The sequence below is a fragment of the Myodes glareolus genome, chromosome 14 (genome assembly GCF_982192425.1).
Source record: "Myodes glareolus chromosome 14, mMyoGla1.1, whole genome shotgun sequence".
NCBI lineage: Eukaryota > Metazoa > Chordata > Mammalia > Rodentia > Cricetidae > Myodes > Myodes glareolus.
In genome coordinates this window covers 22,097,946-22,124,682 of record NC_142039.1, presented here as the reverse complement: position 1 = coordinate 22,124,682, position 26,737 = coordinate 22,097,946, and the positions used below count along the sequence as shown (strand labels likewise).

Here is a 26,737-nt window from a genome sequence, read left to right as displayed (position 1 = left end):
AAGCTCTGGGCAAGGTTTGTCCCTGGAGACCTTAAAGGAGAGCCTTGCAGAATCTCCTGACACAGTCTTTTCCTAACCAGCAGTTGAACATGTGCAAATGGTTCTCAGTACATAAAGGGGCTGAAGAAGAGTGTCTGGTTCCAGGTTCCTATTCCAGGACTCAGGAAGATGAGGCCAGAGGTTTGTGAATTTGAGGGCAGCCTAGACTACACACTGAGACCATCTCTCAAAAATAAAACTAGAAAACAAAAACAAAAACATGAAAAACACCAAGGCCTGAGGAGATGGTTAAACAGGTGAAGTGCTTGTCATGCAAACACAAGGACCTCAGTTTGATCCCAGGAAGTCATGCGGAAAACCTGGGCCTTGAAGGGGTGGAGGCAGGTGGCCTTGAGACTTGCTGGCCAACCATCTTAGCCAAAAATAAATAAATAAATAATGACGAGTTCCAGATAAAAGTAAGAAACCCTACTTCAAAAACAGTAACACAGAAAACAAAACAAAAATCTCAGATAAACTTTGTCCTGAGGAATGATGACAGGTTGACCTCTCATCCTCCCATGTTTGTACACACACACACACACACACACACACACACACACACACACACACACACACACAGAGTTCAAGGCCAGCTACACAGGGACACCTTGTCTCAAAATTGCAAGGATTAGGTTGTAGTTCGATGATAGAGTGCTTGCCTAGCCTTCAAAAGGTTGGGCTTGATCTCTTCCATCTCCCAAAACAACCAAACAGGGCAGGCAAAAGTGTTTGCTGCAGAAACCGGATAACCTGCTAACCTGCCTTTGGTCCTGGGTTCCCATGGGGAGAGGAGAAAATAGACTCCCAAGAGTTGTTTTCTAACCTCCACAGGTACACCACAGCATGCATAAGCCTGCCTTCTCATTCTTCCCCTCCCCTCGCCCATGCTGGAAGTCCTTTAAAGACAGCGTACCTCCCCTGAGCCCGCTGGGAAGTCCACAGCAGAAGATCTCCGTCTCTTCTGCACAAAGATAGATTTCCGTCGTTTCCTTCTCCGGGACGGTTTTGGATGTCCACTTTCAATGCTGCTTTCCCCTATTGGGGGTTTAATGATCTTCTTTCTTTTTCCATAATAATAGGCTATAGAGAGGAAGACAATCTTACTGAGTACAACCATTGATAGGTTCATCATAAAGCCATAGCACACTGGAAGATCCCCGCCCTCGATAGTCCCAGTTCTAGCCAATGGCTGTTTTTGTTGTTGTTTTGGTTTGGTTTGGTTTTTCCTTCCCACCGTAGTTCAGTTTCCAGTAACAGTGATATACAGGCTGAAGGATCTGGGTCTTTTGAAGCTTTGTGAAATGAGCCCTAGAATCATCTCTCATTGCACTTGCAGGTCACAATGCCTACCCCTTACCCTTTCCCCAGTGTCTGGGGACTACAGGAAACCATATCTGCCAAGCCAACATTCAAATCACCTAAAGTCCTCAGTCAAGTCAGTTCTCTCAGGAGCAGTTGCCACCCAGCCAACCCTTCCACCGACCAGAGATAAGGTGATGCAGAAATGAGCAGGGAGGTATGAGCATCCGGGGATAGAGTTCGCTATAGAAGGAGAAGTTGTCTCAATTTTTTGTTCCAAGTTCAAGGCCAGCCTAAAAATGGGACATGGTACGTGATGGTTTGGATTGTCAACCTGACAGAATCTAGAATAACCTGAGAAGAGCCTGTGACCTTGCAGGTAGGGAGTTACCTTGACTTCATTCACCCACCATGGGCGGTGCCATTCCCTGGTGGGATGCTGGACTGTACTCTGAGTGAGCTGGCAAACGGAAGACTGAGAACTAGCCTGCACTCCCTGCTTTAGATTTCTGATTACAGTCATATCATGATCACCGTCTAATTCCTGCCACTGCAGCGCCCTTGCTCTGGTGGACTGCAGCTTGGGAGTATGAGCCAAAATAAACCCTTTCCTGCTTAAGCTGGCTGTGTCACAGCATTTAGGGAAAGAAGCTAATCACAGCAACAAGGGAAAGAAACTAAGACACCGTGTCTCAAAACACCGAGGCCTGGGGATGCAGCTCGGTGACAGAACGCTTGTCTAGCACGTGCAGACTGACTTCCACGCCATGAGCCATCTCAGCTACATCAAACATGTACGTGAAAAGGCGTGGGATGTAATACAGAGAACAAATGACTCGCTGATCTTCAGAGAGACTGAAAGTGGACGGGTAATTTGCTAAGTACATCTGTCTGTCTGTCTGTCTGTCTCTCTCTCTCTCTCTCTCTGTGTGTCTGTGTCTGTCTGTCTGTCTGTGTGTGTGTGTGTGTGTGTGTGTGTGTGTGTGTCTGCCTGCCTGCCTGTCTGTCTGTCTGTCTGTGTCTATGTACAGAACAGAGCCATACTGTGAACAGAATCTCAACCATCCTTTGATCCCTGGTACCAACAAAGCAGTTGACATGTCGCAGGTGGCTGTGGCTCACAGAGCACTGACCACACCGTGTGGGTCTTAAACTCTAGTAGGAGGCTGGAACTTGGGTTGGTCGAGCCATCTTTCCTGCCACTACCCCAGACCCGGAGAGAACAGCAAGCTCAGAAGCTGTAGACTGTGGTGCGGGAGAATTGTGTGTATTCTGTCAATCATATTTTAATAAAACGCTGATTGGCCAGGCAGGCAGTATAGGCGGGAAAGCCAGACAGGAAGTAGGGGTGGAGAAAAGAGACTGGGAGTATTCTGGAAGCAGAAGCTCTCTCTCAGACACTCCAGTACAGACCACCGAAGAGACAGCATGTAACCTGCCCAGCTCAAAAAGGTATGGAGCCATTATGGCTAACATAGATCAGAATAATGGGTTAATATAAGTTATAAGAGTTAACAAGAAGCCTGACCCTATGGGCCAATCAGTTTATAACCTTATGGAGTCTTGTGCGTGATTTTCCTTGGGACTTGCTGGCTTATTGGGGTACTGGGCCAGACAGAAACCCCAACAAGCCGGCCCTCATACTACATATGAATAGAATAGAGTAAAGCATGGTTTCTTGGTGGCAGCAATTTCTCAGGTCTACTTTGCTTGCTAGAGGCAAGCAAGCGCTCTCATCTGAGAGAGGCTTCCTGACTCAGCTTTAGCTGCAAAACCTTGCAGCTCTTTAAAGAGGTCCTGCCACAAAACACTTAAATGTTGTTGATGACAAGCTGAACGCATTCTTTTCAGTTTTCAGCTGTAGCAGGAGAAAAGCTGTGCTGTTTTAAAATGCCGGCTATGTGGGCTGTCCTGCCAGAGCAAACTCTGACTCTTTCAGGCAGGCAGTCCGACTGAGTGTGGTCTGTGAGCAGAATGCTGCAGCTTGCTTGCTGGCAAGGACCTTGAAACACCATAGAGTTGTGGCAGTGAACACAGCTCTGGCTGGTACCTCAGCCTTGAGGCTGAAAAGCTAAGGAATGAGCTGGATCTAGCTGTCAAAGCCACGGCTCTCCATATTGCTTAGTAAACTAATGGCTCATGTGGTCAGAAAAAGAAAAATATACAGTAAAGAGAGATTCAAAGAGGAAGAAAACCTCTAAATGGTTTACAGTGTGTATATGCAGGCTAAAAGTTAAAGTTCTTAAAGTTAAAGGAAAGAAAGAGAGTAGTTGGGTGTGGTGGTACACACCTTTAATCCCAATGCCTGGGAGGCAGAGGCATATTGACCTCTGTGACTTCAAGGGGTAGAGGTAGATTGACCTCTGTGACCTCAAGGTGTGGTAGTACACGCCTTTAATCCCAATGCCTGGGAGGCAGAGACAGATCTCTGTGAGTTCAAGGTGTGGTAGCATACACCTTTAATCCCAGCACTGGGGAGGCAGAGACAGGAGGATCTCTGTGAGTTCAAAGACAGCCTGGTCTACAGTGTTATTCCAGGACAAAGATATACAAAGATCCTGTCTCAAAAAGTAAAAGTAAAAATAAAAGAAATAGAGGTTAAAATAAAGCCACATAAAGATGGAAAATACACAGAGAATCTTCATACTGTATGCTATTATGCTCTCTTTAAATTGTTTGATTGCTGAGGAAGGAGCAACAACTGCTAAAAGACTTTTGTTTATAAATACTACTAAACTAACCCAAGATAGGAATTTTAAAAATACCTTGGCTTCAAAACTGAAATCAAAAGGTATGTTACTTTGGAGAAGAGATTTTGCTTTTGTTTCCACAGAAAACGAGAGACTCTGGATTTATTCAGAGTTAAGAATAATCACCTTTGACCAAGGGAGGCCACCTGAAAAATCTCCGATAGGAACAGATGGCCCAGATGACAGAGGTCTACATCCAGAACAGATTCAAGACTACTGCCTGAGATGATCGAGACTCACAGGATACTCCTGTCATGACTTGATTATAACTCTAAATTTTCTTTAGGTCCCCTTAAGACTATCAGCGCCCCCAACCAGCAGGAAGTAGCCTGAAATACTACGCCCACATTCCCAACAAATGGATTATGGGTATTTTCCTTTGTTAAAAAAAAAAAAAAGAGGGAAATGGTGCGGGAGAATTGTGTGTATTCTGTCAATCATATTTTAATAAAACGCTGATTGGCCAGGCAGGCAGTATAGGCGGGAAAGCCAGACAGGAAGTAGGGGTGGAGAAAAGAGACTGGGAGTATTCTGGAAGCAGAAGCTCTCTCTCAGACACTCCAGTACAGACCACCGAAGAGACAGCATGTAACCTGCCCAGCTCAAAAAGGTATGGAGCCATTATGGCTAACATAGATCAGAATAATGGGTTAATATAAGTTATAAGAGTTAACAAGAAGCCTGACCCTATGGGCCAATCAGTTTATAACCTTATGGAGTCTTGTGCGTGATTTTCCTTGGGACTTGCTGGCTTATTGGGGTACTGGGCCAGACAGAAACCCCAACAAGCCGGCCCTCATACTACAAGACTGGAGCTTTCAGAGCTTGGGATGGCCCAGGCAGAGTGGTAAAGCCTACAGTGGTAAAGCCTACCAGAGAGGAAGAAGAAAGTTCCGGAATAGAGGAAATGAAGGGCTGAGGGAAGCTGTCAATCTAAGGCAGAGGTCTCTCAATGTGGGGGGGGGGGGGGGGGTAGTGGTGGCAGTGACAAGCACTACACGTTGGGAAAGTGGGGCCAACTCAGAGTCCTGCGTAGTAGCGGGGAAGCCATGGCAACTGGGAAGAAAGGGATATGGCTTCCGGATTCTCCAGTGTATGCCTGAGAGAGTCCTGGGGGAGTCTCCAAGCAGAGAAGAAACCGACAGGGTCAGGACAGTAAGAAAACTGCCGGGAGAGACTTTCCTGCTATGGGGTGAAAGAGCCATTAGCCAGCACGGTGGCTCATATCTTGACTCCAACACAAGTAGGCAGGAGGAGGAGGAGCTCTGAGAGTGTGAGGACAGCCTGGGTTACAGGATGAGAGAGCATGTCTCAGAAACAAAACAAAACAATCAAACAAAATCTAAAAGAAGTAGTACTACAAATCCTGGGTCAAGAGCAAGAGGCAAATCAGAGTTCCTAAGCATTACTAATAATTGATCACACCCTTCTTCTACCCACATGGCGGAGGCATCAGCTGGTCCTCTGAAATTCTCACTTCTTCATCCCCAAACCTTCTAATGACCACCCTGGTTTGAACCAGTCCACGCCTTTCTACGTCAAGCTAAAAACATACATGGACCTGCGCAGAGTATCTTAAAGAGTTCTCCAAGTTTTCATATGAAAAACTATGCAAAGAGTTAAAAACAAAACAAACAACAACAATAAAGCTCCAGTGTGACCTGGCAAAGCTCCCGTGTGACCCGGCAAAGCTCTAGCGTGACGCGGCAATGCTCCGATATGACCTGGCAAGGCTCCAGTATCCAGGTGTCACTCCCTTCCGTTGTACTCACTGTATTTGGTTTTGGTGTGAATGGAACAGTTCTCTGGGCAGTTTTCGGAGATCAGCACGGGACTAAATAAATTTGGACAGCACTCCAGCTTGGCACAAACTCGCCGGCAGAAATTCGATACTTGGTCTGACGTCCGTACGATCTTGACCACAGCCCTGTACGTTTTGCCTCTGTACCTGGAAGATACAGGATGGTGAAGGAACCGTGAGTCCATTGTCAGACTTTCTTGGTTAGACTGGGAGGCACATCTAAGCTTAGGGCATCGTGACAGACACGGGTGATGTCACCTGCAAAGTTCACACATGAGAACTGCCACGGAGTTAATAACAAAAGCTTCACTTTTAAAAATGCCACAATGGTCTAGAGAGATGGCTCAGCGGTTAAGAGCATTGGCTCTGCTTCCAGAAGACTGGGACTAGATTCCCAGCCGCCTACAAGATGGCTCACAGCTATCCGTAACTCCTGATCTAGAGGATCTTACCCTCCCTTCTGGCCTCCCAGGGCATTGTGGGCACATGGAGCACAGAGATACACATACGCAAAACAGCCCTATACACAAACCAAAAATAAATCCATCTTTTAAGAGTCATGAAGTTTCAAGCCAGCTTGTGGTTTTGTGTGGGGCCTCATTCATAACTCTCCTGGGGCACACAGCCCACAGGCCAAGGGTTGGAGACACACCGCGTTGCTAAGGGATGCATCTGAGTTATTCTCTAAAGGTATTGGATGTGTGGCCGACAGCTTTTAAGGCTTTGGGGAAATGAGTGGATCATAAGGTGTCTCTTAATCAATGGACTGATTTCTCAGCAGACTCATAAGTTGATGGCATTGCTGAGAGAAGGTGGAGACTTCGGGAGTGGGGCCTAGCTGAAGAAAAGGAGTCATGGGTGTGCCTCCAGAAGGTTCATCTCGTCCCTGATCCTTTGATGGCTCTGCTTCACACAGTTTCCATGAGCTGAGCAGCTCTCCACTCCCGACCATGCTGCTCTTCCCTGGACTGAAACCTCTCAAACTCTGAGCCCAAACCAGAGCTTCCTCCTTTGTTTTTCTCAGCCTAGGCATTTTGCCACAGCGACAGCAACTGCAAAAACAGACCAGCACAAGTATATTTCCAAACTGACATTTCTATTTTCTAATAACATTGCTGTGTTATAGCTTCTCCTTTCTTTTTATACTTCCTTACATTCTCACTGGGGATGTGTTTGAGAATTGTCCTCTGGTGGGCACAAGGAGCAGGGTGGCAACACTAAATCTCCTTAGTAAAGATTTCTATGTAAGCAGGTTCTCACCGTGCTACATACAGTCTCACAGCTAAGCTTAGTGTGGCATAGGATAGCATAGGATATATCTAATGGCCGTGGGCCTCAGAATGAAGCTAATGAGACCTAATGGGCTTTCTTTTTTCTTTTTTAAAAGTAGGAGTGCAGACTAGATTGCGAACGTGCTTTGAAAAACTCTGCAAAGTCAGATCATTGAAACGACATCTTTGTCAAGTCAGCACAGCACGTTGCTGAAACGGGGGACAATCTCTAGTGCTCATAAATGGCACCCGTGCAGCACGGTTGGCAGGCAAGGCGGGCACAGTCAAGAGCAGAGAAACACAAAAGATTTTATAAGAAAAATCAAAACAAATGAAACCCTGTCATGCAATCGTGTGAAATCAGTCTAACGCCTGAGAAATCCTGGAACAGGGAACACCAGTAACTTTAGTGCTCACAGAACCAAAACTGACCGTGCTACTACAAGCAAGCTATGACAATGACAGAGACAGGCTTCTGTGTGTTAGAAATACCAAAGGATCCACACAGAACAGTAAAGCCCTTCATCATATCCTGGCCATTAGAGTAAACATCTTTGTCTCTCTCCAGGCTAGCCATGTAACAGGTGGCTCTATAAATAAAACTGACTCTCAAGAAGCACTTACTCCCCTTCTACCATGGGTTTAGCTTGCTTGCCCCAAAGAAGTGCAACTAATCCTTCCTGGATGCATGCTCAATCAGTAGTTCATTGGGGAGCCAAATCTCAAACAGATGAGGTCACAGGGCCCAGAGTACATGCTCAAAGACTGGATAAGGAGACCATCGTGTTCAAAATCAGAAGGTCAGACATTGTTTAAAACCCTTTGTCCAGGAACAGAGAGAGGGCTCAGCAGCAGTTAGGAATGCGTGCTGCTATTGCGGGGAACAAGTTCGGTTCCCAGTTCCATCAGGCAGCTCACAGCCTCACATAACTGCAGTTCTAGGAGGTGGGGGGGTAGTTTCGATGCTTCAGTCTGTGTGGGCACCTGCACTCAAGTGCACACATGACCACCATCCCTGCCCACATGTACACATATCAAAGATAATAACATAAATCTTTAAAAACCTTGGTCTGCATCACAATGAAAAACGTGCTGGTAGAAGTGAAGAGGAAAAAGTACTATTTAATAGACTTCATCTTGCTTTTTAAAATGTCTTTCTAGAGTCTACAGTATATTTTCCCTAATAAAACGTTTTCAAAGTCTTGACAGCAAAAAAAAAAAAAAATTAAACTCTAGCAGGAAAAGGTGCTTTGTATTTATTCTCTGGTCTTTCATGTCCTGGGACCTCTACCCTCCTTGTTCTTCAATCCCTCTCATCTTTGAGGTTGCCTTTCTATATGGTCAGAACTCAAATCAATGCTTTGTAGACAAAATGATGCTTTAAATCCAATAGCTTTGCATCACTGTTGATTCTTTTCCTCTAGAACCTTCACGGGCCCTCTGCAGAGAGCCCGCTCTCTCTGTGCCCTGCGACCGCAGCTGGGCTGCGCTGTGCAGGGAGAAGGTCTCGCTTCCTCCCGCGGCTGCATTTCATGACAAGAATAGCCACTCTGAGAGCGCACTGCATCCCAGGTTGGGGGGAAACAGAGAATATACATTTTTTTTTACAGGTCCATTTTTCCCTTGGAAGCTTTCTCTTTTCCCTGTTTGTGGCCCTACAGCTTTGCTCGAAAGACCTTGATATCGAGAATCTTGAAGTCTCTTTGAAATAAAAGAAAAAAAAAGGAAATAGCACGACACACAAAAAGCAGGAGAAATGTGAGAACCAGGTCAGATGGCAAACTGTGTAAGGGGAACTCAAAGACAAAGCGCGTACGTTTCGGAAACCTGCCGTGACCAAGTGCATTGAGAGACACGGAAAGAGCAGGGCTGCTTCCTGTCGCCAAAGGGAAAATCATTTCTTTCCCTTCCTACTTCAGTGGAAACAAGAGCCCTTTCCATTGTCTTATTAACTTTTAAAGTTAGTATACAAAGTAATGGGCTTCGTTATGACAACCACATACAAATACCATTGTATTGTCACATAATGAAGTGAGCGTTTTACTAACATCTCCCGGAATTAGGAAAAGCCCATCTTAATGTACTGAAATGTGAATTAAATCACGGTCAAATAACGATGGCTTTCTTTCACATATCAGGACTCCATGGTGCTAGAGGGACTAAGGAAGGAGCGTGTAGTACTGGGTAGAGGCTGTAACCTGACAAGACACTGTTCCTCCAGAGTCTGGCTGTCCCCACTCTAGCAGGCAGGGTGCTGCAGTCACACAGAATCAACTATGACTCTTTGAGGGTCTGCCTCCACTGCCCAAAGCTGGGCAGCTCCCATCTAGCCACTGACTGTGGAGGAAACACAAAAGGCTTGGTGATTGGGTTCAGGACAATGAAGATGGCGTCTTTAATCCCATAGCTGCCCTGGAGCCACCAATGATACATATCCCTGATAAAGGTTGGTAGCCACCTGCCGAATCTTACACCTCTCCTCCCTATCAATGGTCTCTCTACTACAGTCCATCTGAGGTACTAGCACTGGGCTAGGTGAGGCTGCAGTGGGGGTAGGGGTGAGGAGGCCATTGTCATATGAGAGTAGTTATATGGGGAGGGAGGACACTGAAGTAGAGTTGGTATCTGATGGAACAATGTACTGAAGTTAGCAACTGCTAAGAGTCATTGTCAACTGGATTCAAATCATCCAGAAGACACAACCCTGGCTATGTCTGTGAGGAGGTTTCCAGAGAGACGAAAGAAAGAAGGGCCACAGTGAACACAGACGGTACCACCCCGTGGGTTAGGGTCCTACACTGAACACAAGGAGCAAGGGAAAGCCAGCTGAGACGGGCATTCATCTCTGCTTCCCTACAATAGATCGAAGGTGGCTCGTTTCCTCATGTCTTGCCACCATAGCAAGAGCATGCTCTCCACCATGATGGACTGTGGCCTCGTGTTGTGAGCCAAAGCAAGCCCTTCCTGCCTACGGCTGCTTCTTACTGTGTGTTTACAGCAGGTTTCCTGCTGTCAGAGGTGGGGAGCTGAACACTGCACTAAAAGGCCAGAATGATGCTGGCATGGTGGGATGGGACAAGAATCTGGATTTATGCCACACCTGGCCTGGAGGCACTGGTCGTCAGGAGACCCTCAGGTACCTCTGGCTGGCATCTGAGAACTTGGACAAGAGGGCAAGAACTTGACTCCTCTGGCCCAGCACAAAGCAAATCCCAGAGTCTAGCAAGAAAACAAGAGCCTAGCACAAACACTGTGCAGCCATGTCACAGAAAGCCGCTTCTACAGTCTTACTGTTCTAAAACCTCAGTTCCCAGATGCAACACACACTCTCTCCTCTCTCTCTCTCTCTCTCTCTCTCTCTCTCTCTCTCTCTCTCACACACACACACACACACACACACACAGATACTCACATGCTTTGACATACAGAACACAGACTGTGACAAACACGTAGTCACACAGTGACACACAGAACACAGACTATCTCACACACACACACACACACACACAGAGCTGTGAAACTCATGACCCCAAGCTCATTAAGCAAGTGTCTCCCCGAGCTACACTGCTGACACATTTACTCCTAACACCCCACTCACATCCCCAATGCAGTAAGCGCCTCAACCAGGCAGTCACTGACTTTGCGTTCAGTTCACCAGATGTATTTCTATGAGTGCAAATTGTCGTCCTCCTCTGAGCAAGGTAAACAAAAACTAACATAGGAGCGTGCACACACACATATACACCTGTTGGAGTGAACATCCTCTCTATTTGGGAATCCTTTTTCACACAGATCCCCCAGGATGGTGCAATATTACATCCTTCTGTTCATAACATAGAAGCCTGTGAAGTGGCTCACAAGGCACAGGAGGGAGAAAGCAGGGGTGGCAAAGGCAGCCACCGCTGTGGGAGAGATGAGGGCTCCACAGTTAACAAAACTCACATACAAACAAGGTCCCGCTTAGCCCCCTGCCTCTGCCTGCAGGGCTATGATGTGGAACAAAGCTGCAACAAGAGACTGGGGGAAAAAATCTGTAGGTCTTCTACCGAGCTTCCCTAACACAGGCTCAAAGCCATTCAAAGAAGAGGGAAGATAGAAACTGCGATATATTGAAAAAAAATCAATTGTTTTAGATCCCTCCTAAAGGAGAAAGTAAATTTTTTCTCATCTTAAAATTCAGGATAATGCAGGTGGCTTGAAATATTTACATTTATTAGGAGGAAGTTTTTCCATTACAAAACGGCTGCAGCAAATGATGTCAGAATACTTTTTCCCACTGTCAGCACAGGCGGTCCGGACACATGCTGAGGAACAATGACAAAGCACACTTCTTACAGCCATCCCAACCCTGCAACCATTTCCTCAGTAGTGCAAAAGGCGTAATTGACGGGAAAGTGAGGGAAAATACCAACAGACGACTGCACGTGATCGTGCTGGGTGGTAGCTTATCTACAGGTGAAAATCTTTTGGAAGGCACATTTATCTTGTCAGGAAAAGCATCTATGTATTCTTTGAGGAAAATACGATCCCCCCATAAAAGAATTTAAAAAAATAGCAAATGAGGGAGAGACTTTACTCTGTGGTGCAGCCGCTGGTACTGGTCATACTTGTGTAGAAACTTCTTACCCACGTGCCTTTAAGTAACACTAATGAAGCTCACTAGGTCATGAAGTAAGAGGAGGATCAGGAGGAGGAGGGTTAGGAGGAGGACCAGGAGGAAGGCCAGGAGGAGGAGAATCAGTAAGGGGGGGGGGATCAGGAGGAGGGCCAAGAAGAAGGTCAGGAGGAGGAGAACCAGAAGGAGGAGGATCAGAAGGAGAACCAGGAGGAAGAGGACCAGGAGGAGGAGGGTTAGGAGGAGGACCAGGAGGAAGGCCAGAAGGAGGAGGACCAGGAGGAGGATGAAGTGGAAGGGAAAATAGTGAGAAAGAACAGGATCTGTGGAGTGAGTTGGAGATAAAAGAGGGTAATGAAGGGGAATACAATCAAAATGCCTTATATACACAAAAAGAAATGTCTTAATAAAACTATTTACTATATATAATTAATATACGCTAATAAAAACATTTTAAAAAGAAAAACAAAACAATGAGCAATCATAGAGGCCATGTGACAACAAACACTCCCCTGGGGACTATCACAAGCCCTCGCCTGAGGACACTTGTAGCGTTACAGTTCAGACGATGAGGTCAGCTACAATCTCAAACGTCACATCTGTTAAGTAAATTCATTCACAGTAGAGACCACGCCTGCCTTTCCTCACAGAGGAAGAGGCTGGCTCACGCTCCAGTCTCCTCCCTTTTGCACGGAGAAAAGCACAGTCAAGTTGTCAGGGTCTAGAAGGTTGTCGTTTGCCATGAGAAGGAAAGAGGGTGACACGCCACAGAGAACCGTCACCAGCAGGCTCCCGCTGCCTGTAAGGCTGTCATCATTAGCAGCTGCTTAGAAGGAATGCTATGATCAGGGCTGGAAACCCGGGCGCAGAGAGGCATTTCCTCCTGAGAAGATGCTGGGTAAGGTTTTGCTGAGGACCTCCCTGCCATCCTTGATAGAAGAGGTAATATGTTGCCTTTGTAATTGAGCAGGATGGAAAGCCAGGTGTCTGTTTCAATTCCATCAGGCTGAATGTAATAAAAGCTCCCATCGACTCGGTAACATGAAAATAAGTGCAAACACTTGCAAAATGAACTCTTCCTGTCATGGAATGGTTTCTGGCTGATTTAGGGAGAGCAGTGCTTTTAATGAGACTTAAGATGTTTGTGTTCTGGTGATTTCCATAGCTGTTAGGTGCCTCTGGGGTAGAGTGAATGGTACAGAAAAATTCGAAAGCGAGGAGTAAGGGTATCTCTGCACGAAGACTTGCTCGAGTCTTCAGCATCAGCTTGAAAAAAATGCTGTACGGCAGACGAGCCTCCTCTGAGAAGATGGAATATGGAATATTGAAAGGAAAAAAACCTTGCTTTGTTTCTTCTGTGCTATGGGTGAAGCTCCTGTAAGAGCTTCTTGGAATGAAGACATGTAATTTTGCCTGTCACTGCCTTTCTGCTTTGTAAAAATAAACCCTCTTTATTGTCCTTCATTCTCTTCCCCTTGTGCCTGGGCAGGGCATCGTTAGACCATAAATGGCTTTTATGAAATTGAAGATAACAGGGCTGATCTAAAGAGACACCTGGAATACTGAGTAGGTAGCTGACCATAAACTGTCTCACCAGTCACATGGCTGGAACCAGGAAAAACTATTAACGGAGGTCATAAGGATCATGCATGAGGCCCTGGCTTCCATCCCCATAGCTTAGACTGGATGCCTTGGTGCATACACGCAATGCCAACACTTGGAAGGTACAAGCAGGAGGATCAAAAGTCTAAGGTCTTCCTTGACTATCCATAGGGCAATATGGAAACCCACAAAAGACTAACAGCCTCGTCAGACACTAAGTAACATTCAACAAGAAGCTCTCCTGAGACAGGGACCTTTTCCTATAGTCTCCTCTGTAACCAAGAGCAAGTATACCCAGGTCCCTGCTCTTTCTTTCAGAGATGTAGAAATGCAAAGCAAGCCAGTTGTGCTGGCACATGCCTGCAACCCCAACTACTCAAGGAGCTGAGGCAGGAGGATCTCAAGTTCAATGTCTCCCAAGAAGCATGGCAGACATGGCTAGTCTGGGCAACTTAGTTAACTAAATTAACTAAAATTAAAAAAAATTAAAACTGAGTTGACTAATAGAGGCCCTGCCTTTGAAAAGTCTTTCCCACAAGAGGGAGGGAGGGAGGGAGGGAGGGAGGGAGGGAGAGAGAGAGGAAGAGAGAGAGAGAGAGAGAAGAAGGAGGAGGAGGAGAAAGAAGAAGAAGAAGAAGAAGAAGAAGAAGAAGAAGAAGAAGAAGAAGAAGAAGAAGAAGAAGAAGAAGAAGAAGAAGAAGAGATTTTAAATGAAGCATTTCGCCTTCCCAATTTCCAAATGAAAGAAGAGAGTCACCTAATATGTGAACCCAGATCTCATTGCCACTTTACCCAATGCAAGTCAAAGCGATGTATCAGTTTCTTTTATCTTCAACTTTTGTCCACTCCAAAGTAGAGAACATTTTATGTGGTACAAACAGGTCATAACAGCAAACATTGAACACTACTAACAAACATCCTGCAATGGTGACAGGGGACATTACTGACATCGATGTTTTTCTCATTTTTAATAAATCATTTTTTGGCTTAGAAACACAAAGTTTTTTTCTGAATGTTGAGCGATTAAAATGTATTATTACTTAAGGGGCTGTGGAGCTGATTCAGTTGGTAAAATGCTTGCCTTGCAAGCACAAAGACCTGAGTTCAAGCCCTAAAACCCATGTAAAGAAGCCAGATGAGGCTATGTATGTTTGTAGTCCTCAAGCTGGGGGGTGGAGATATCTGGGGCTTGTTGTCCAGCAAGCCTAGCCTACGTGGCAAACTCCAGGAAAATGAGAGACCCTGTCTCAACAAATCACCGAAATATCACATGACAATGCTCTTTGTCCTCCATACATGTTTGCATAACACACTCACATATACAAAGCACACATATACATAAAAACATACATGCACAAAATATTAGTTAAGCAAATTTGCATTTCAAACTGGCAATCTCAATATAGCAGCTCAATAGAGCAGAAATGTCACTGTTACAGTTTGGATGTGAAATGTCCCTCTAAGGTCCATTTATTAAACATCTGGTCCTTAGCTGACAGTTCTATTTAAGGAGGTGGCAGAGATTTTAGAAGGTGGTACCAAGCTGGCACAAACAGTTCATTGGGGAAGAGTCTTGGAAGATTATACTTAATCATCTCATCCCTCGCCTCTCAACTTCCTGCCCCCTGTGATGTAAATAACCTCTGCCATACCCATTGCCATGATGTTCTGTCTCAGCATAGACCTAGAAATGGAGCCTGAGCATGGCCTGAACTCCTTGAAGCCACGAAGAAAAATAAATCTTTGGCCCCCTAAGTTGTTTTTATTAGGTATTTTGTCACAGAGATTGTAAACACTAATCCAGACAGTAAGACTACATGTGACACGGGGAGGTGTGATACCACGGACTTTCTGTTTTCCTTCTGTCTCTCTGGTGATAGCAAACCAAGGAATGAGAAGTCTCAAAACAGCAGGGCAGATATCACACATCGCTTGTTTCCCAGAATCGAAACCACTTACTTTGCCTTGAGGGTCTCCTCCTGAAAATTCCAGTGGGGATCTTCTACCAGCTGCAGTTCTCGCAGTACCCTCCCGGGCTTATAGGCTGCATTGATGATCATGCTGAGAACCTGCGGGGAGGAAGATACCACCAAATCAGCCACCACCGGGTCCATTCCTGCTGAGTTTGTTTGACAAGAAGGTGTCGGAAACCATGCTGCTGACAAGAGGTTTTCGCCTTTCATCTTATTAAGTGAAGGGCTCTGATGAGGTCTAATAGGACACTCTGAGGCAACATGGAACTAACTCACCAACTAGACAACATAAAACCGAGCCATCCTGGCTTGGAAACTGGAAATTGCTCACTAGCGGGAAAGCCTGATGCTCGAGAACTCTTCGGTTCTTTATTCCCCAACAGGGTGATTCTTCACTAGGGTCCCAAGATTTTCATTCTGTCTTTGGAAGACCCATGTTGGAGTCTGGAGAGTTGGCTCAGTGGCTCAGTACAAAGGTACTGCTCTTGCAGAGGACCTGTGTTTGGTTCTCAGCACCCATGTCTAGTAACTCACAACTGCCTGCAATTCCCACTCCAAGGGATCCAATACCCTCTTCTAACCTCCGCAAACATCTGTATTCATGTGCCTAGCCCCTCAAATACAACTAATTAAACATAAACATTAATCTTGTGCTTTTATATGTAACCAGAGAAGTAAACACTATGTTTGGGCTCACAGTGTAGTGGAGACTTCAGATGCCTGTAAGGAGGGGGAGGAGTTCCCGAAAGCTGATAAAGCCTCAACTTATGAACATTTAATTTGATAGTGTGCTTGAGTATGGGTTTAAGCAGTGGTCTGGAGCATTTAACATCATCCATGTCATATGTCTTCAAATCACATACTCATTTCCAAGTCTTAAGCACAAGAAAGTAAATATGTGGAGATTGCCTACAGCCAAGTACCCAGATGGACCAGACATCTCTATACACACTAAGGGCCAAAGGAGCAGGCTCTAGCAAAAAGAGGCGTTCCTCGTAATTGTCAGTGTGCCTATTTACTAAATCAAGGAACTTAGACTTCTGGGCACTGGCCTCTCACCCAGCAAGTCATGATTCACTTGTTGTTGTATTTTGGAAACAACCCCTCATGCAGCCAAAGCGGATCCCTAACTCTGATCAAGGGTTGGAACTCCAGGAATGCGTCAGCGTGTCTGCACGATTAGCTCCTGACATTCACAAGCTCTGCCACACTCCAAGCTCCTGAGAGCCAGATACAGTCAACAGTATGACGAAGGAAACAGGAAATCGGGGGTTATAGTCCACAAAGTGGCCACCTGCGGCAGCTGCAGGGGATGCCAGGAATACAGAGAGGTAGGAGAATTACATGGCACTGTCCGTCAGGTAGACCCGGGGTCCGAAAAGGTCTAGGTAGTCACATCAGACGGGAGGTACATACTGCATGTTTGATGGCAGACTACAATAGAGAGTGAGAAAACTACTTTCAAGACGAGAGAGAAGCATGACTGCCACCATGTCTGCTTTGGGTGGAAATCAGCCAACATAAAGGGGGAGACAGAAGGATATTCAGGAAAATATTGGCCGGAGTGGATATACCCTGCTAACCTCTGAAAACAATGACGCTTTCAGAGATAGGGATGCGGCTGCATCGGTAAAGCGTTTGCCACACAAATATGAGGATCTGAGTTCAAGTCTCAGTCCCGACATACAAAGTCAGGGGTGGTGGCACACCTGTAACACCAGCACTGGGAAGGTAAAGGCAGGCAATCCCGGGAGCTTGCTCGCCTAACAGGCTAGCCAAACTGGTGGGTTCCAGGTTCCAGGTTTTGAAACTATGTCTCAAGAGATAAGGTGACAAAGGAAGATACCCGAAGTTGACTTCTGGTCACCACATGTACTCACACATATACACACCTATATCTTCCCAAACATGTATACAACCACGACCATTTACACTTACCCCCAAAGAGGGACAAATTGTATTATAGTGAGTGTGTTACCCACTTTGTCCTAGGTAGCACTGGGCTTTGTGCTAAGGGCTCTGACTAGCCCTAATAAGAGGCATACTTGAATGCAGGAATGAGAATGGAACGAGGCAATACAGACTGTTGTGGTACATTTTGTTTTCTACATTAAAACAATCATCTGATTTTTCTGTTTGCCACCAGTACAAAAAAACTGAGTTTAAAAATAAATCTAATTAGAGCTGGCTGTAGTAATATGTGAAGCATTTATCACCAGGCAATAACATTTCAGTTGCTTCTCTTCATTGTGACTCGCAGAGAAAACCCCAGAGCTACGTTGTCATTTGCTGCATATCAGAATGCAGTTGGTGACTGTGAATAGGACCAGAACTTATCTTCCGGAGTTCAACTCGGCCCGGAAACAAGCAGTAATTAAATTTGAAAGGTACCCGATATTGAATTCTTTTTTCTCATGGTTTTCTCCAATACCAGCCCATTTGTCTTCAAATTCAACAAGGTTCTCTAAGATGTGAGTATTGATACACACCGTGGCTGCATGCATGATTGCTAAAGAAAATACGGCTTCCCCATAAAAAGAACTCCATGGGGGCTTGGGAGGCTGCTCGGGGGCTAAAGAGATGGCCAGACAGTGTGAGGACCTGAGTTTGGTCCCTAGTACTCACATAAATGCTAGCTAGGTGTGGCAGTCCACCTGTGATCCCAGTCTCATAAGACGGACACAGGATAGCGAGCTGGCTAGCCAGACTAGCCATATGATATGGTACCATATGGTGCTGTCTCCATGAACACAATAGAAGATATCTCAGGCCTCCAAATGCATTCACACCCCTCCAGGTACATGCCAACACATACACATACATGCATAGTACACACAAACACACAAATGAAAGAATAAAAACTAAGAAGACAGATATCACTAGGCAGAGTTAATCCAAATGACTTTGTCTCACAAACTATCAGAATACAATTCAGTATGTTCTCCATAAGAGATCAGAAACAGCATGAAGCCTATCTTCAACTAAGGAAACTGTCAACCAGGATCTGTCTGAGCAACTCCAATTGAAAATTCACACCGCAGAGCAATGGCTCACGGCATCCCTTAGAGTTTGGAATGTTGAGAATATACCCCCATAAGCAAGTACCCCTCTAATGGGTTACAGGAGAAAAGCAAAGACCCCTCTAGTTGAATATACAGTTAAATCCACGGGAAGCCACAGGCCTCTGGGCAAGATGACTTTCTCCATTTGTCTGTGGAATATTATGTGTTTACCTGGTCATCTTCCCTATGGCTGCTACCACACTGGGCGCAGCTTCTGTGACCCTGCAGGGACAGGTTCCTGACACTGTTGGTTTCCTGATTATTTGCTTCCTGCCACCTTGGGTGGGAACCGTAGAAAGACCTCTTAAGGCCCCTAAAGGCCCAGGTGGGGAAGGCTTGGTCTCCAGTGCCAGACAGCACCGAGAGGTAGGAGAATCTTTAGGTCACTAGGAACACATCCCGGAATGGAATGAAGGAATCCTAGCCCATCCTCTTTCTCTTCATCACTTCAAAGCGTGGAGGTGGACATCTTTCCTCCAGCACGTACTCTCCGCCATAATGGACTCTCTCACCAAGGATCCCAAAGCGACTGGACCGACTGGAACCCCAGCAACTCTGAGCCTAGATATTCTTGTTCTTTTAATAAGCCCGTGGTCTCAGGTGTGCTACTGTCATGAACTAGGACAATATCCATAAGGCCCATTCTTTTTCTCTCTCAGGTCTTCTTTCCAAAACTCCCTTTACAGAAACCTCCTTTGAGTACCCTGCAGTTAAGGGTTGCTGGACAAGAGTCATTTTCCTCAGTGGTGCAGCCATGGGTAAGTTGCCTTCAAGCTACCTCTCACCACATTGCTATACGGAACCCTAACTCATTGGTCAAGAAATATTAAAGCAGAAGCGACTAGCTGAAAAGAGGAAAGTCTCAGTAAAAAGGGAAAAATGGACTGGATGGACATATTCAAGAGTAAATACAATCAAAATACATTAAATATACATATGAAAAGGTCACAATGAAATCCATTACTTTTTAACAGATGCTAATAAGAACTAATAAGACCATCCCTGTTACTTAATGCCAACTTCTCTCTGTTTCACTGATGAACATGACTTAACAGCCATCCTCATTTTCCATCAGCTCCACAAAGAGATTGCTGTTTGACTTCACGCATTAGGAATGAATAAACAGAGGTTAAATAATGAGATAGGTGTCAGTATTTGACAGAGGACAACAATGGTAATAGATGGTACACAGATACTATGATAGATGATAAATAGGTAGATGTATAGGTATAAATAAATAGCTATAAATATAGAATAGGTATATAAAATGATGATGATAGATGATGATGAAGACAGATGATAAGTAAGATAGATATAATAAACATCATAGAGCTAGATGATCGCTGAATAAATAGATGGACAGGATGACAGATGCTAACAAAGACAGATTAAAGATACAGATAGCAAACATGTATAGATGGTAGGGGATGGACAAATAGATTGAAAACTATAGAGGTTGGATACTATAAGGCAGATGATAGACAGAGAGATGGTTAGATGGATACTATAAGGCAGATGATACACAGACAGATGGTTAGATACGCAGATAAATAGGTGGCAGATACAGAGACAGGGAAAACACAGAGGAATATGGAGATAATTGAATGTGTAAACTAGGACAGTGTGGAGCAGGTTTATATTTTTATTTCTTCAATCCAAAAAGTGGCACCATCTTGATAGACCTGATATGCATTATGATACTTAGTCTCTAGACCCTACTCATGCCTACAAGACTCATCGCTTCATCAGCAACCTCAACTCACTAGGGCAGAAAGTCACAGAGCACAGAAGGGACACACTCGGAGGCTCATCACCTCCGAGGAAGTGGTACACTCCCGGAGACTCGTCGCCTCCAAGGAAGTGATACGTTCACAAAGGCTCTCCACATCCAAATGCTCCCTACAGGTATAGGCTCTGTGAACCTTCCTCCTAAGAATTAGCTAGCAGCAGCAGAAGAAAGAGGGAAGACAAGATTAGGATGTTCGTAAGTTCTAATAGACATTCACAATGCATTGGTTTCCCCTCTATTTCTTTTTCCTTAGCTCTACAGTCCAGGCTGCCAAAGAACACCTCTGCAAAGCGTATGCAATCACAGAGTGACGGCCAGCTGAATATCATCAGAAGTTGAGGTGCTCATCCCAGGACACGCTGACACGAGTCAGCAGATGGGACATTCTGCTTCTCTAGTTTCATGTCCCTGGTGGCTGGTTCTCCCTTTACTGTGAGGATGCACACCCCGGTAACACACTGCATTTAACTAAACACAACAGGTAGACCAGGTGATCCATAGGTTGGGACAAGATACTAACAGTCTTAGAATAATACTGCATAAATCCATGGTTAGTCTGTCAGGGACCTTGGCAAACTGGAGAAGACATCAGGTTAGAATGATTTGAGTTATAAATTGATGCTCCCACTTAGCAATGATTTTACTGAACATTCATGTTTACGACAAATGCCATCACTATTATCTGTCACTGATAATTCTGTGGTACCCATAAAATGGCCCAGCACATCAGGAGTCATCATAAGACTTGACTTGGTCCCTAACAACAGAAGGTCAAGAAGCGCTTCAGGTCCCGAGTTTACTTTATAGTATGTTGGGAGCTGAATGGATTCTGGGTCCAACTTAATTAAATCTATCTCCTCTCAATACTGTCTCTGAAGTCAAGGTCAGTCATGCATGGCTTTCTGGGTCTCTACAGAGCTCTCCTAAGTCTAATACCCAGAAAACAAGTTGATGCATGGTTTAGCTACTGCTTTCTAGAAGCTTCTTCTGTCTTACAGACCCCCCTCACACATGTCTCAGAACCCCCTCTCCTCAGCTTGCAGCTAGCCTTCCAAACACCAGCCCTACATCTACCTACAGACACTATCGACTTAGAGCAGGTGGGACTCAGAGAAAACAAGCCTCATTTCACTTTTTCTGAAGATACAAAAGGGTTTAAATTTCCAATGCTGTCCATGGCCCGGAAAAGCAAGGCGTTCTGTCCCTGCTTCAGTGACCTCGTTCTCTTTAAGCAGAATGAAATTTGAAGCCATGCACCAAAGGAAGAGTATTAGCATAAATATTGGTTTGGTGGAGCTCACATATTTCTTCCACTTCCAGAACTGAGGCACTGGCTTTTATTTATTTCTCCGTCCACCCCTCTGCAGACATGTTTAGCCATCGGCGAAAACTAACTGTTGTCATCAGAAAGCTGCTTCTGGCTAGGCTTTGAAATTTGGTGGCTGGCGTTCTATCAGAAAATCGTTGGGGCAACTTCTTTTGACTTGAAAGAAAGTAATTTAGACAAGTAAGATAGCCAGTCCCTAAAGAGAGAATGAAGCCAAGGACTTGTTGCTAGTTAACGTAGCTGGCAGACAACAGAAAGTCTCCTGTTTGCGACCAGAACCTGCCATATGAATCAGGCCTGCGGGCGCCCGCAAAGAAACTCCATCAGTCACTGAATCTTTGGCAGGCTTGGTGTCCCTGACCTGTCAATACCAGTCACTAACACAGGCAAACAATCTATGCCACTATAGCCACAGTCCAGTCCCATCACCCTGCTGTCACTCTGAGAAAACTCCATGACCCAGGCTTCTCGTTCAAGCTGCTTGCAAAACCAAAGAGAGCTGTTCACACACGGCTTCCTCTGACCTCCTTGGTGCTACTCAACAATGAAACACCATACAACCCAGAATCTTCTTGGGCTTTCTTCTTAAAGTATAGCACAGCCTTTTATATCGATTGGTTAGCCATAGCCTAACGTCCTGTGTTCCAGCCACACCCGACCTGCTCGCCAGAATCTTCCCCAAATGCCCATCCATGCTGTATGGCTGAGATTGCACTTTACCTCTGCCAAGCAAAATGTCACCTGCCATACTTGGTCCCCTCCATCCCTTTTCCCTCTACTGTGTTCATTAAGTTTGGGATCATATAATTTTCCCAATGTCAAATGGGAAACTCAGACAGAAGCTTAACAGTGCTGGGTTTTGATCCAGTGGTTCAGATAGCGATAGTGCCTGGTTCCTAGAAGCGGCCTGGTAAATAATACATCAGGCCAGTAAGATGCAGTAGAAGCAGGACTGGAGAGATGGCTCAGTGGTTAAGAGCACCAGCTGTTTTTCCAAAGAAAAACAGGTTGAGCCAGGTTCAGTTCCTAGGACCCACATGGTAACTTGCAACCCTCTGTTAACTCTAGTTCATACATGCAAGCAAACCACCAATGTACATAAAAAATAATAAAATAAAGTTTGTTTATGCCAGGCAGTGGTGGTGCATACCTTTAATCTCAGCACTCCAGAGGCAAGTGGGTCTCTGTGAGTTTCAAGGCCATTCTGGTCTACAAATAGAGTTCCAGGACAGCCAGAGCTATTACACAGAGAAACCCTGTCTTAAAGCAACAACAACAAAAACAACAAACAAACAAACAAACAAACAAAACCGATGTAGTAAAAGGACCTCCAATGTCGATTTGCTTTTTTGAGGTGAGCCTCTACCATAGGTCACCTCCCCAAATAGAAAGGAAATGGAAAGTACTCTCCAAGTCATGAGTGGCCAGGGCTTGGCCTGGATCAATCTACAACACAAAACTCATGACCATTATTTAGAAACCAGGCAGGTTATTACTAAGTGCAGGTGCCAGGCAGGCACTGTGGAGGGAGAAGACTGCAAAGACGCCACTTGGTTTGGGCTGGTAGCCCAGCTGCATTAAATACCATCACTACATTAAAACTTGGGTAGTGGTGTATACCTGTAATTCCTGAACTGGGGTGGAGGGAGGGGTATAAGGAATTCTAGGTCAACACTGCATTGATAGTGAGTTCAAGGTCAGACAAGAATATATGAAACCCGGTCTTTAAAAAAGCAGACAAGGAAAAGAAAAAGAAAATGTGCCAGCCACTCTATCCTGCCATATAAGGTACCTTCCTCCTTGAAAAACTTGTACTATTTGGTCCCTAGTATTCACTCCACATATTCATTCCCCTGTCATCCTAGAGCACTTGATTTAAATATATCAACATACCTCCCTAACCCGTGGGGGAAAAGCATGTTGATTAGACTGTAGGGATGTCATTCTTTCACACTTGAATCTCTAGTGCTCCAGCCCCAGAGACTGAGGTGCTTTGCTGGATGTGAGCTAAACTGAATCACTTGGAAACTTAACCACAACATAAAGCTCTTGCGAGAACAGCTCACGTGTCTTACCTCTTTAAGCACCAGCACACACTTGCCAGGTCCTACGGACTGAGGTAGTTCTGCGATCCTCCCTTTGTTCAGGAACGGGCCCGAGAAACACCGGTGGTTGACGAAGAGCTGTGGGCAGCAGTACTTCCCATTGACCGTCCCTGCTGGGAGAGAATCAAAGGCACAGTGGATGCTGGGGATTGCTTTACCGGGACCTATGGCGCTGTCAAGACCCGTACTGGATCCAAAGATCTAGGCTTGACTGGTGGAAGATCTGGAGTAGAAATGGACTCGGAATGGTCACTGCTTCCCCAAGAGCTAGAGCTGTTAAGATTCTTAACTAAGCAGGCTGACTTGAGTTTCAAAGTATGACAGAGAGAAAAGTGGTTTCCCCTTGGAGATAAGTTAGGACACAGATGTCCTAACACCAGCTCACTGTCAGATCTGTCAAAATGTCTTAAAATCTACACTAAGGTACTTCTACACTTTGCTTATTTTTCCCCATTATGTAAGCACAGACTTTTCTGTAGATTATATAGCAGCTGAATTACAGAAAGAAGTAACCTATAACAATGACAAACTAGGAATTATTACACAGCTCAAAGACAAACATTGGCATATAGATAGGATCCCCTGTAAGTTCTACCCTTGCAACTCCCCTCACTGCCATTAGAACACTGGTTCTCAACCTTCCTAAGGCTGCAACTCCTTAATACAGTTCCTCAGGTGGTGACCCAAACTGCAAAATTATTTTCATTGCTACTTCATAACTGCAATTTCGTTACTGTTATAATTCATAAAACATCTGTGTTTTCTTATGGCCTTAGGCGATCCAAAGGGGTCAGGGACCACAGGCTGAAAACCTCTGCCCTGGAATTAACCACCATCCTGAAATATGTCTGTTATCATTCTCATACAAATCAATAAACTTTACTTCTCAACTCATGGATATGTGCAACAAGTGTTATATTTCTGGGATCTTTACAAAAAAACATCTCAAGGGTGGTTTTCTGTCACATTTTGTTAGTTTGCTTAAGTTTCCTAGGGTCACAAGCCAATAAAATTAAATGGAGTTTACCAACAAACTCAAAACAAGAAGTGTTTACTTCTATCCATGACTCACTCCTCTTATGGGCATACTGGTCGATGTGGCATTTCTCTTACAAATACTTAGCTGTTGCTACTTTTCCTGAGTTTCCGGGAATGACTTAAGGAATGTGTCTTCAACTATCGACTTCTGCTATGGGCCGGGTACTTGTGTAAGGACATAGTAGCATTGGCTTGTCCATCCAAATGCATAGCCACATCTCAGTAAAGATGACCACACGGCTCCCTATAGTGACAACCCCAATGAGATTCCCAACAGCATCGTGTTGGCATCGCTGCCGTCCCACATCCAGGCCAACTAAGCAATGTTAGGCTTCTCCATGTTGCCAATGTGATAGAGAGAAAATACACCCAACCATGGCTTGAACTCCCATCCTTCCGACACACACAGAGGGACACAATAGGTCTCCAGCTCTGTAACCCAGACTGCTGTGGACCTTACAGCTCATCTGCTAGGGGCTCCCAAGTGCTGGACCACCACATCTGGTTTAATTAAAATTTTTTGGTGTTTATAATAAATAATTAAATCTCTGTTTGGGCTAAGAGACCTACTTTCTGATCTACTCACTCAGCTCTTACCCAAGATATGCCACAGATATTGGTATTGTGATATTATTTCACAAACACAACTATTTATGGGAAGGTAATTTAATGGTTAAGAAAGGCTGGTTTCTTAAACTTCAGACCCAGTGCACAGTAGACATGTATAACAAAGAGTAATATACTGCAGTGGACTATAAAACGACAGCTGATGTGGTTTTCAAAACCAGCACTTTGAAATTTGAGTTTTACACAACAAGATAGATAATTAACTTCACAACTGAATTTCCTTAAAATTTTTGGTAGCATTATGCAGACCTTTAGTTAAATATCCATCTAATCTATTATAAAAATTGATCTATTTACTGCAAAGAGAGCGTCAGCTAATGGGAGCATTCATAGCATGTAGAACATAGTCCTGAAATTTAAAACAGATTTCATTGGGTCAAGAACACAGAACCCTGAGTCAAGAATCACTTCATGCAGTCATATCTGCATCACATTTGGTGGTCCAATGGCAGTTCACAATCTCACAAATATCTAACAATGTGTTGACAAATCTACCCATCATAATCAGCTTCTCAGACTCAGATTTGAATGAATAAATCAAAAGTGGGGGAGGGGGTAAGTAAAGGTCACTCGGGCAAAAGTGCAAATAGATAAGCCAGAGACGGTGGCATACACTTGGAATCCCAGTACTTGGTAGGCTGAGACAGGAGAATTGAGAGTTTAAGGCTAGCCTAGGCTATATGGCAAGACCATATCTCTAAAGAACCAAGCAGAACTGAGACAAAATGGCAAGAAAGAAATGCCCAACACTACTGCTCAACCTTTTCCTTTCCTTCACCGTGGTCCGTGACACAGAATGTTAATCTGATTTGTAATGGCCACACACCAAACAGATCCTTTTCCTGAAGATTACAGGACCTGTCTACAGCTCCTGGCCAAACAGGAGAAAAGAGAAAGTACAACTTTAGCCTAACAAAAAATTTGAAGATGTGTATGTGTCGGCGAGTGGCAACAGAGGAAAGGAAATCAGGCTCAAAGCTGAGATGCAGTGACTAAAGCGACAGCCGTGTCTTCAGTCACGGCCACACAGTAGGGCAAGACAGAGTCCTTCCTGGGCCATTTACCTGTGGCGTCCACGTGAGGGAATAAGCAGAGGTCATGAGGTATTTTCTCAACAGGCACTGTGGATGACAATCTGTGGATATAGAAAATCAGCTATTACAGGGAACAGAGGGAAGCAGGGCACTGTGAAATCTCTTCATTATTTAAAAGGACTACGCCGGAAAGGAAGGAAGCCGGAAAGGAAGGAAGCCCGAGAGTCATTGCAAGGTAGGCTGTGGGTCCAAGAGTAGCATCAGTAACTACTACAGAAGGAGGTCATTTTGGAAAGCTGCTTTTCAAATCCATTTGGTGACCCTAAAACGTCTAGGGCACAAGTGCCCCCGAGTGGCCAGCCCTGATCAATGAGTCTCTTCTGAACTTAGAATAATGTCTTC

General features: G+C 44.9%; 1 protein-coding gene across 5 annotated transcripts in view; it reads right to left on the bottom strand.

Moving 5' to 3' along the window:
• Window positions 1-26,737, bottom strand: part of Sfmbt2 (Scm like with four mbt domains 2) — a 187,941-nt gene that overhangs the window by 16,512 nt on the left and 144,692 nt on the right. For 4 of the 5 annotated variants that reach the window (XM_048460657.3, XM_048460658.3, XM_048460659.3 and 1 more), the window contains 5 exons: window positions 26,366-26,436; window positions 23,607-23,749; window positions 15,340-15,449; window positions 5,864-6,039; window positions 956-1,122 (listed from right to left, as the gene is read on the bottom strand). In XM_048460657.3, coding sequence (XP_048316614.3) covers window positions 956-1,122; window positions 5,864-6,039; window positions 15,340-15,449; window positions 23,607-23,749; window positions 26,366-26,436 — 667 coding nt within the window. The remainder of the gene's footprint in view (window positions 1-955; window positions 1,123-5,863; window positions 6,040-15,339; window positions 15,450-23,606; window positions 23,750-26,365; window positions 26,437-26,737) is intronic. The other variant, XM_048460662.3, reaches the window with a different exon arrangement.